Source organism: Tursiops truncatus, chromosome 17 (assembly GCF_011762595.2).
Source record: "Tursiops truncatus isolate mTurTru1 chromosome 17, mTurTru1.mat.Y, whole genome shotgun sequence".
Classification (NCBI taxonomy): Eukaryota; Metazoa; Chordata; class Mammalia; order Artiodactyla; family Delphinidae; genus Tursiops; species Tursiops truncatus.
In genome coordinates, this window is record NC_047050.1 from 4801078 (window position 1) to 4812310 (window position 11233).

At 50.6% G+C, this 11233-nt stretch overlaps 1 protein-coding gene and 1 long non-coding RNA gene across 3 annotated transcripts in view; one reads left to right on the forward strand and one right to left on the reverse strand.

The window, feature by feature from the left end:
• LOC141276886 (uncharacterized) overlaps window positions 1–299 on the forward strand; it is a 27812-nt gene extending 27513 nt beyond the window's left edge. The window contains exon 4 of the long non-coding RNA XR_012327152.1: window positions 59–299. This is a non-coding gene — a long non-coding RNA (uncharacterized lncRNA). The remainder of the gene's footprint in view (window positions 1–58) is intronic.
• The window catches only part of SDR16C5 (short chain dehydrogenase/reductase family 16C member 5), a 13519-nt gene extending 4476 nt beyond the window's left edge, over window positions 1–9043 (reverse strand). For both annotated transcript variants that reach the window (XM_019925308.3, XM_019925309.3), the window contains exons 1-4: window positions 8925–9043; window positions 5921–6267; window positions 2851–2982; window positions 294–393 (exon numbers count right to left, since the gene is read on the reverse strand). In XM_019925308.3, coding sequence (XP_019780867.1) covers window positions 294–393; window positions 2851–2982; window positions 5921–6253 — 565 coding nt within the window. In that variant the 5' untranslated portion in view covers window positions 6254–6267; window positions 8925–9043. The remainder of the gene's footprint in view (window positions 1–293; window positions 394–2850; window positions 2983–5920; window positions 6268–8924) is intronic.
• Window positions 9044–11233: the final 2190 nt, after the last annotated feature.

Sequence of the window (11233 nt, forward strand, 5' to 3'; positions counted from 1 at the left end):
CACTTGTGTAAGAAATTTATCAGTAGGGTCTCTCTCTTTCTCTCTTTTTAAACCCAAGGGATTGCCTAAGACCTAACGCTTCCGAAGTGCACAGTTCAACTTCGTGTACGTATAAACTGCTGGGTGATTTGGCCGGACCGTGAAGTTCTCAACCACTTACCTTACTTGAATATCCCTCTTCATCTATTATCCTTCATTATGAGTGCATAAGGTCAGTGCTGATTATTCAGAGCTATTACTCAAGTTAAAGTTACAAGAAACTTTGCAATTGTGAAATATCACATTTCTCTTACCGGCCAGTCCATTTACTCCAATTAATCCAGCTGAACTCGAAATGCAAACCAAATGTCCATGGTCGTTAGCGATCATCGCAGGTAGAAAGGCTTTATAAGTCTAAGAAGATCAAGGTGAAATGTTTAACATTTGATGCCACATTTTATATTTTTTCCAGATGTTTATAAGATCACTGTGATTGAAAAAAAAATTAAGCTCAAAAAAATACCTGAAGGCACTGGGATATTCAAACTTAACCGTCTGGGAAATAACCATCTTAACTGGTTTAACCTGTATCGATGCTTTCCTGATGGCAATTCCAATATTATTAAAAATAACTTATTCAGACGTATATTTTGCTCATGTTTGACTTTTAAAAACACAGTATTAAGACAATAATTGAAGCAGTATAGGAAACTCTTAGTTGTGGCAGCCACGACCCACAAACCAATAAGAACACTCAAGGATATGATTATTTCAACTCATGGTGCCTTTTTTCCTCCCTGGGCTTATAGCTGAATTTCAAATTTTTCTGAACATTGTTCACAGGACATGCGACTGCTGGCTTCAGTTTAAAAATATCACTTTATTTTTAAACTCATCTATACTTCTCTGAATAATGGTTTCTTATTTTTATTCCATGTCATAAAGGAGAATATCTGTTAGACAGGAGACACACACTGTGTCTCAGTATGTATTATATAGAATACCCTCACCTTTCCTGTGGGACCTGGGAAAAAAAGCTAAAAGAGAAATAAATTTTGGGACATGTATTCTGCAACAAAGGAACAATGAATCAAATATGGATAGTTGCATATTTATATGAAATAAATTTATATTCGTATTTTCAAATAGGAATAATATGAATAAATATGAGAAAAGGGATCTCTAATAAAAGTCAAACAACCTTTGTTCGTCTGCATCTCGCTGAGTTCCAGAGAGAAACTAACAGAGAGAGAGAGAAGTGGAAAGTCAAAGAGGCACCAACAGCTCAGCGTGACCCACGGCATCCTGAGTTCCGATGGTCCATGATGATGGGCATCACTGCTCCGTGGGACACGCCCCTTGGGAGCACGGTCACCACGAGCTCTCTGACCCTCAGCAGTCACGTGCCTACTCCGGGCAGGTGCTCAAAGGGCGTTTGCGAACCCGCCTGGGAAGAGTGTACAGAGTGTGAGGACTCGAGGGCATGACAGGAGCCAGGGAAACACCAGCAGCTCAGGAGCAACTAGCAGGGGAGAGAGAAAGAGGAGACCAGGATGGGGACACGGACAGCGGTGGGGAAGGAACACAACGCCCCGGGGGTGGACACTTAGGAGACGACGCCCTCACATTCATGCTGACCGTACCTTCTAACCTCTGTCTCGAGAAGGAGCGGGGCATTTGCAACAAGACAACATCAATCCCGTGCAGTCGTTCCTGAAGGAACTCGGTGGCCCCTTAGCTCGGAATCTTTCCATCTTTCTCCCCAAAACTATACGGAACGCTGAAACTACCACCAGCAGCGTTACATTTTTGGTGAAACCAGGGGACACAAAACCTACAAACTCCAAATGGCATGTGAAGGCTGTCACAGGAGAGCTGGGCAGGAGCCCCTGAGGTTGGCGTGGGGAGAAAGGAGGGGGTCTCTGAAATGTCTGGCAAACTCTCACTCCCCGATGGAGAGAGCTGGTCTGGGGGACGGGCTGTGGGCAAGAGCCGGGTGCGGGGGCAGAACGAGGGCACGTGTGTGGCTGGGGAAGCTGACGTGACTGGTCTTTGCAAAAGCCAGGAAGACGCAGCCTGAATGTGGGCACGTCGCCTTGGAAGTCAGGGCTGTGCCTCAATGTTCAAGGCCCCTAGTCACCAGGTGGGACTGGTGGGAACTCTCCTTTCCCTGGTTAGGTACCGAGTAAGGTGACCATGCGTCTTGGTTTGCCCCGAACAGACCTGATTGATGCTTGCTTGTTAATTACGCCTCCTTTCACTTCAAGAGAGTTCTAGCCAGGAACTCTCTTAGGCAAACGATAAGGTCACCTGGTCATGTCTAAGCACGGTCACTTTTAACTTCTATGGTCCCTTGTCTCACTGCTGTTTTAAGGCTTCTTCATGAGGTGCCTGGGATAGTACCTGACACAGGTTGGCCTTCAGTTCATGATTATGACAGGAGGAGAGGACAGTTGTGTCTTTGTAGGATTCTCTGAGCAGAGGCGCTGGGAGGTGTAGGTTAAGCTGGATCTGGAGAGGACAGCTCAAGCTAGAATTAAGAAGTCTGTGCTTTATTTAGAGACCAATACTACTGTAAGAGAACATGAGGAAGGCACTTTAAGATGACAGAGTAGGGGCTTCCCTGGTGGCACAGTGGTTGAGAGTCCGCCTGCCGAGGTATGGGACACGGGTTCCTGCCCCCGTCCGGGAAGATCCTACATGCCGCGGAGCGGCTGGACCCGTGAGCCATGGCCGCTGAGCCTGCGCGTCTGGAGCCTGTGCTCCGCAACAAGAGAGGACACAACAGTGAGAGGCCCACGTACCGCACAAAAAAAAAAGGTAAAATGACAGAGTAACTTTATATTTATAATGAGAAGAAAAAATAATTACCCATAAATGTGCTTTGAAATTCACATCGAAAGACTTTTCCATAAGCTCATCCGGGCAGTCGAGGAACTTTTTGCCTGTTACGATTCCGGCATTGTTGATGAGGATTGAAACGTCGCCAACTTCTTTCTTAACCTGAATTGAATAAGGAGAACAGCATCACCAGTGCAGTGCAGGCAGACCTCGGAGATACTTCGGGTTCGGTTCCGGACCTCCGCAAAAAAGCAAATACCGCAATAAAGCGGGGTCACACGAATTTTTCGGTTTCCCAGTGCATATACAAGTTATGTTTACACTATGCTGTAGCCTATTAAGTGTGCAATAGCATTATGTCTTAGAGACAAGTTGCCTTAATTAAATTTTTTTTTTTTTGCTAAAAATACTAACCATCACCTGAGCCTTCAGTGAATTATCGTAGTAACAAAGATCACTGATTGCAGATTACCAGAACAGACATAATAATGATGAAAAAGTGTGAAATACTGTGAGAATTACCAAAATGTGACCCCGAGACATGAAGTGAGCAAATGTTGGAAAGATGGTGCCAACACTGTTGCTCAAGGCAGGGCTGCCACAAACCTTCAATCTGTTAAAAACCTTCAGATGGAAAAAAAAAAAAACACAGTACCTTTGAAGTGCAATGAAATGAGGTATGCCTGTAATTCCTTACATCATCCAGGTTCACTTCCCCATAGTTTTATATGCTTCCTGTCCTTGTTAACTCAGACTGAGTTCATGCGCTCTAAAAACAAAGTATGTTTATCTCCTTTGCAGAGTTTATGGCGCACCAGAAATCTAGGTCTGATGCCTCTCTACTCATGCTCCTCCCGTCCTATGATGGTTCCAACACTGCAATGCTACTTTCCTTCTACAGGTAGAGCTGCTCTTATACTCAGTGGTCCTATGCTAAATGACGTATAAGCAGCACCCCATTTTAATTAATGCAGTGGCACACCAGGCATGACAGCCATGCCATATAAATCACGACCTGGCCGGCACAGCGATGGGGGCGGGGGGGGGGGGAAACGGAGGGTTTACGATATTCACATGCATAGTTGAAACACACCGTTGAGCTCAGAACCCGTCCGTCCTGTTCTCACCAGCTGGCTGGTTCCCTTCTCCCCAACACAGACTTTCAGGTGTAAGATCTGTGAAAGGAGGATCAGAGGGGGCCCCGTCTGCTGCTGTCACACTGGCCAGAGTAGGTGTCAATAACCTTCAGGAATAAAAATTCTGGGAGCGCCGCTGGAGCCCTCCCCTTAGAGCAGACCTTCAGCATGTGACCCAGGCCCTTTGTCAGAAATGAGCAACAGGATTTTCTAGGCTTGACGACAGGGGATGCAGCTGTCCCTCTGCCTTTGTGTTTTGAATTTCATTCCTGTAATGTGTCGCACAGCAGGGGCCCTGTCCCCCGCGAATCAGAGGGCGCCACTGGTTGCAGCACCACTTACATCTCTAGCTCTGTGTGTTGTGTGCACACGTGTGGGTGTGCACATATGGGGGTGAACCTGCCTATGAGAATGGTGCAGCTGGGCACAGGGAGGCGGTACTACTGAAGCCAGGCGGATGCTGCCACCTTCCCCATCTGCTGTTGCAGAAGGCCCGGGTCCCAGCAAGGAGGCTGACGTGCTGGGTATCCACCAGCCAATGAGATCCACAGCCTGGGGGGATGCAATCGAGAAGTTTCCGGATCTGAAAGTTTGCCCCTTGTTTACTCCTTTTTATGGGAAAAAAATCTCTGGTCCCTATCGTCTATCAAGAACAAGAAGTGGAAATGGTTGCTTTATAGTATCAATATCTTAAGGTCTTTTGTGTTTAAATATGAACCAGTCACTGCTTAAGAGTGGCTGGAGACGTCAGTCATAGCCAGCGGAAGTCAATGTGCCGGGCGATTGGCGCTCCAAGTGCAAAGAGCTTACTCTGTGAGGGTGACCAGAGCAAACACCCCTGCGCTTTGAAGGGTGGTCCCTGCACAAGCCCATGCCAGTTTGTTAGGTCTGGATCCCCAGACTCTGCTGGGCAGCCTGCGACTGATGACGGTGGTGGTCACGGACGTATAAAATGTAAAGACAAACTTAAAACAAAAGAAACTCACTGGCCAGGGATCTGCGCTAGGGAGTGAGGTGAGAAGCCGCAAGGGGATCCGGGTTGGAGCCGACAAGCTGTGCAGGAACCTTCCCACAGGCCGGTCTGCTTCCTTCCTTCTCGCTGAACTGGGGAATTCCGAGAGCCGCAGAGAGTGATGTGTGGAGCGCTCGTGCCGGTGAGCGGGATTTCCCTGAAATCCTTCTCAGGGAAAAGAGGCGGCCGCCAAACAGGTGCGTGCCTCCATGAGCTAAGAACGCCCGTACCGCTGGCCTGCCGGAGCTCGGGTTTCCTGAAAGCGTTCTTTCTAAGTGCATCTGTGTCACTGCCAGAGCAGCAGCTGCAGTTGAGTCTTTAGGATGAATATTCTGATTTTCATAGGACCACTTAAGAGAAATACACGTAAATGGAAAGCACTGATGGGGGCAGGGGGGACAGCTGGACTTACGATGAGGCTAGATATGGGTTCACATCCTGGCTTGGTCCCATGCTAGCTCTGTGACCCCAAACAGGTTATTTAATAGCCCTGTTTCTCAGTTTCTTTAGCCTCAAAGAAGGGTGCTACGGCCCATCTCTCGCACGGTAATGGGGGCCAGCACAGCCAGCACACGCGCTGGTTAGAGTGCATTCTTCAGAGTTAGAAGACTCAAGTCCCAGCTGTAGCTCTGCTACTTATTACCTGTGTTTCTCAGGTAAGCGACTCACCTGCCCTAAGTTTCCATTTTCTTATGTGTGATGTGGAGATAATAAGAGGCCTGACTTTACAGGATGGTGATATAACTCACACAGGGTGCTAAGCACGGTGTATTGCACGCAGTGAGAACTCCAAAATCCTAATTCCCACTCTCCAATATTTTTTAAAGTAAAGGGATGCGGGAGAGGTACATCAGCACTGAGGAAGGCGAACAGACAAAGAAACTGACGGATGTCAAAGAATTTACGTAGCGGTCTCACTACCCGTAGGAAACAGCAAGCACCCAAGATGTACCTGATCGGCCACTCTATACACTTCCTCCTTCCGGCTGCAATCACAGGTATACGCATAAACCCCTGTGGCTCCAGCTTCCTGAGCCATCTTGCAGGTCTCCTCATTCCCCTCCTGGCTGACATCCCAGAGAACAAGCACCGATCCCAGGCGGGCAAATTTGAGGGCTAAGAGCCTTCCAAGTCCACTCCCAGAGCCTGTTATAAGTACGATTTCACCAGCAACATTCTTCTGTGGCCTTGGGATTATGGCAAAAACCAGAACCTCCAGAAGGGCAAACACTGATTTTCCCAAGAAAACGAAAAACGTCTTGACTGAGTTCAGGTTGGGCGCCATGTTCTGGCTGACACCTGTAAAGCAAGAGAGACTCACGTGAGGACCTCGGTATCCATTCCCTCCGAGCTTGCTTACTCCACGGAGCTCACACTTTCTGCAACAGTGAAAGAAACCAAGAAGCGTGATGTAAACATCTCTCCTGGCAGCAGACTCTCAACTTAGAAAGGGGAGGGAACCCACAGGGACCATCTCGGCCAACCTGCCTTCATAGCAGCAAGGTCATCGCTATCCGCACACCTGCTAAGCATTATACGGGACAGAAATGTTCAGTAATCAGGAACTGTACACGTGCCCAGATTTAACCCAAAGGAGAAGTTCACTGTTTCTCATAGTTAACCTGTCTTCATAATAATCACAGGTCCTGACTATTCACGGGCAAAGCCTTGACCATGTGGTGTTTATGACGTAACTGCTCCCTTCTGGTTTTATTTTTACCTCCGTTTAGGTTTCTTATTTGCACTGTTTTCTTATTTGCACTGTCGTTCTTTAAAATCTGAGATTCAAGAGGAAAATGTAAGGAGGGGAATAACCAGACGTTCGAAAGCTTTCCCCCGGACTTGCTGTCAGCACACCGTACCCCTTCCCCACGCTCTGAGGCCCGCACGCCAGATCACTTACCACTCGGCCCTGTGATTGTAGGATATCGGTGGGAGATGGGTGGGCCCTGCCCCTGCCTAGCTGTGGAACCTGGGGCGGCCCACGAAGGCCCTCTGGGCCTCGGTCTCCGCACCTCTACTGGTCCTGTGGCCTCGGGTGGTTTTGCAGATGGGATGAAAATGTCTGCGGTGCATGTGACCACAGTGCTGGCCAGCAGTAAGTGCTTTACGATGTTACCTTGTTTCTCAGACCCACAGGAAGGCACTCAGTAGGTCTGCTGAATGAATAAAAGGCCTCCCTTTGACAAACGCATACAAGGCTCAGTGTTTCCATCCTATCAGTTACTCACACTTTAGTGAGAATGAGTGTATAAGATGCTTCACTAACAACCAGCTGAGAAAGAAGGGAAGGTCTTATTTCCTCCGGGATGAGGAGAGAAGGGGCAAACTGCTGTGGGTGGAAGGCTTCCCTGAATGGAGTGGTCACCTGAGAGCAGGGATGAGGACAGAAGATGGACATCATTAGTGAGGTGAAGCGGTTCTTCACTTGCTTTGCAGCTTGGCTGGGGACAGACTAATTCTCACAGATTCACCTACGGGACGGCTTAAAGCATGGTCAGACCCTTAGGAAATTGTGACTTAAATTGTTGTTTCTTGGCTCTTTCTACAGATGGGACTGAGGACCAGAAGAATACGTGTGTGGTGTAGCCAGGGTCCCTGTGCTAGTTCGTGCAGGCCAGGTGAGTTCATTATCATGTTTACTGAGCACCGGCCCCGGGCAGGTAAGATGCTGGTCCCTGGGGCTGAAGGGGTGGGCAGCCTCCCACAATCTCTGCCCTGGTGAGACGCCTCTCTCCTCAGTGTCTCCAGCACCACAAGGGTGGCCGGAAGCCTCACCACTGTGCTGGCTGACATGAAAGTTACCGGATTCTAGACTTCGGTGTTCTGCTGTCTCAGTGCCGGCGTGATGCAAGCCCTAAAACAAGCCCCTTGTTAATCCCTGTCCTGGCAGATTCTTCCTAGGTTCTCCAGAGCCTAGCATCCTGAGGTCTCCGTCATTTGGGGTTTAGGGTGTCTGCTGGGTACCTGCACAGGTAGCGAGGTCTAGAGATTAAGGTTTGGGTTGGAATTCGGGATCTGCCACTGACCTCTCAGCATCCTTGCTAAAAACTGTTGCATCTCTTCTGCCTCAGTTTCCTCATCTAAATAGCGGGATTCTACGGGTACATGCCAACATTTATGAAGTAGGGAAGGTGTGCAAGTTAAATGAGGTTAATACAGGTATTAAGGAAAGGAGGATAGTATGGTCACTACTACCCCGTAGGAAACTTCTGAGCAGACTGGGGAAAAACAAAGAAGGGGGCAGCCCTCTCCAGGAGGTAGAAGAGGGCGTGCTGTGGGATCTCAGCCCCCGCCAGGTTATGCACCCCTCCACCCCCCGCCCCCCATAACGCGGAAGCCAGGCACATGAGAGCAAAGTAAATAATAGCTAGGGCTGTGATTGGTGTTCCTGCTAGCAATGTGAACTTCGGATCCTCATCCATACCAAAGAAAGAGGGTTACAGCATGCAGACGATGTACCCAGGCAAACGTCTGGTTCTGTTTTAGTATAAAGTTTAGCAAGTCAGGGAGCATGTGCATTACATTTAATCAGGCTGAAGGCGTCTTTGGTGTCTCCATCCCATGGCTTTTACCCCCTTAGTCCAAAAGCTGAGCTAACTTGGTGCAGCCTAAACAGGTGACTTCCGCTTCCCCGGCCAGGGCGCGGCCGCAAGTCGGCCCTGGTGCCGGGGGGGCGGAATGGGGTGAATGCGGGAGGATGGCTGGGGAGGGGCAGGCAGATGCACAGAGCAGCGGGGAGCAGGGCACCTGGTCAGAATGCCCCGAAGGTGACGAGGCGACCAGGGATCAACCCCGCGCTGCTCCGGGATGGGGCGGGAGGCCACCAGCTCACTCCTCGGGGGCTCGCGGCGCTCCCCCGCGCTCGTCCCCGCCGCCCAGGCTCCCGGGCTGCGCCGTCTCGAGCCCCCGCCCCGCCTTGACCTTAACGCCGCCAGCGGGCCTCGGCTACTCACCCGGGATGCGCTGCCCTCGCTGCGACCGACTGGCCGGCCTGCTCCGCCACGGGCCTCGCGTCACTGGTTCTCAGCCTCGCGAGGTTCCGGGTTTATCCCCGCGCCGCCGGAGACAAAGTCCAAGGGCGGGACGGCCACGCCCGCGCGGGGGTGGGGCGCCCGGGGACCCCGCCCGCCGTGTGGGCACGCGGTCTTTTTTTTTTCCCAGGCAGCCGCGTGCAGGAGCTGGAGATTCTGTCGCGGGGACCCATCGCGCACCTGGATTCCGAGCAGGAGAATCACCAGGGGATGTTTAAACATTGCGATGCCCAAGCTGCACCCGGGATTATTAAATCAGAATTGCCGGCTTGGCAGGAGGCCCTGGTACGAGCGATTAAAAAGCTCCCCAAGTTGGGGATTGGCATGTACACACGGCTATATTTAAAATGCATACCCAACAAGGACCTACTGTAGAGCCCAGGGAACTCTGCTCAGTGTTATGTGGCAGCCTGGATGCGAGGGGAGTTTGGGGGAGAGCGGATACATGTATACGTATGGCCGGGTCGCTTTGCTGTGCACCTGAAACTCTCACAACAGGTAATCGGCTCTACTCCCACATAAAATAAAAAGTTTAAAGAAAAAAAAAAAAAGCTCCCTAGGTGTTTTTAAAGCACAGCTGGAGGTTGGGACCCCCGTAGAAGAGAACCAGGGGGCGGCAGAGGCGGAGTCCCTGCAGGAGGGGGCCAAGTCCAGCCTCTGAAGCCTGCAGTGCGGGGCACAGATACCAGTTCGGGTCAAAGTGTGACTCCTCCGCTTGGGATCAAGGTCTACAGCTTCGCTGGCCCGGACTTTGGCGTGTGGGCCTGGGGGAGGCGGGTGGGGGCGGAGCTAGCTGGGGGCCGAGGAGAAGCGGAAGAAGTTTGTTCTGACTAGATCAGGTTGGGAAAAAGAAAGCCAGCAGTGCTTCTGATCCAACCGCTGTTTATTGAACGTCTTCTCTGTGTGCAAATATGCAGAAGACATAGCAGTGCTACATCTGTCAGGGGAAAAAAAGAAAAAAAAAAAGAAAAACATCGGTTAAGAACCTTAGCTAATCATTTAATATGAGTCACCACTGAAATGACTGAGGTTGGAGTTTGATGGGTGGCGTGAGGAGAAGAAACATCCAGTTACAGGGTGCTGAAAGAAAAACTGGGAGTCGGGACAAGATTGCCTTTGGAGTTCAGCCAGGGTTGAGCAGCAGGTCCAGGTGTGCTGAACACGCAGAGGAGAGCTGGTTAGCCAACGTATATGTGGGACAGACCTGGGTATGTGAGGAACTGCACCTTTGTTCTTTATTCGACTGTGAGAAGAGCCAGGTAGGCTGTATAAGCCTGGAGAACGGGGCAGGTGTGTTCATTGGTTTCAAGTCAGCGAACATCACCCGAGGACACGTGCCGTGGGGGGCCTCTGCATGGCTGGGGGAACCGCAAAGTCTTTTTTTGGGGGGGGGGTGAGACACAGTCAGGAAGTGCACACCTGCAGATGATATAGACATGCAGGGTGCTGCCCCGGGTGCATGGAAGAGGGGCACCTGCAGCCTAGATGAGGAGAGGTAGCTGGGAAGAGCCTTCCCCACTCGGGGACAGAATGGGTCAAGGTGCGGGGGGGCACTCAGCAGGGAGTGAGAAGTTGGGTGATGGACACCAGGCCACACAGCCCACCTGCAAGAGGTCAGATCGGGGGACGTCGGAAAACGGCAGCCTTATGTCATCTTCATGGTTTCTCTGAGAAAAATCCTAGGCGGTCTTTCTTCTTTCTGGTGAGAAGTTCACAGCAGACCTCAAGAAAGAAGTCTCCAGCAGTATTAGAAAGCTCGTTGAAACAAAACCGGAATGTAACGCAGTGGGGCTCCACTGATGATGCAGTTCAGGGAACTAGAGGCCCCGCCTTTGGAGAAGGCCTCAGTCTGACTTGGTGTGGGAACGCTCAGTGGATGACCATAATCCTGAAAACTAAGAAAGCACATTTTTTCTTTCCTTTTTTTTTTGCGGTACGCTGGCCTCTCACTGCTGTGGCCTCTCCCGTTGTGGAGCACAGGCTCCGGACGCGCAGGCTCAGCGGCCATGGCTCATAGGCCCAGCCGCTCCGCGGCACGTGGGATCTTCCCGGACCGGAACATGAACCCGTGTCCCGTGCATCGGCAGGCGGACTCTCATCCACTGCGCCACCAGGGAAGCCGTAAGAAAGTGCTTTTAAAGGGTCCTTTGTGGCAAAGGCTATAGGGACAGATAGTTTATGATGGCAGATGTACAGTAGAATGGGCTAATGAACGTATGAAAGAAAATGCT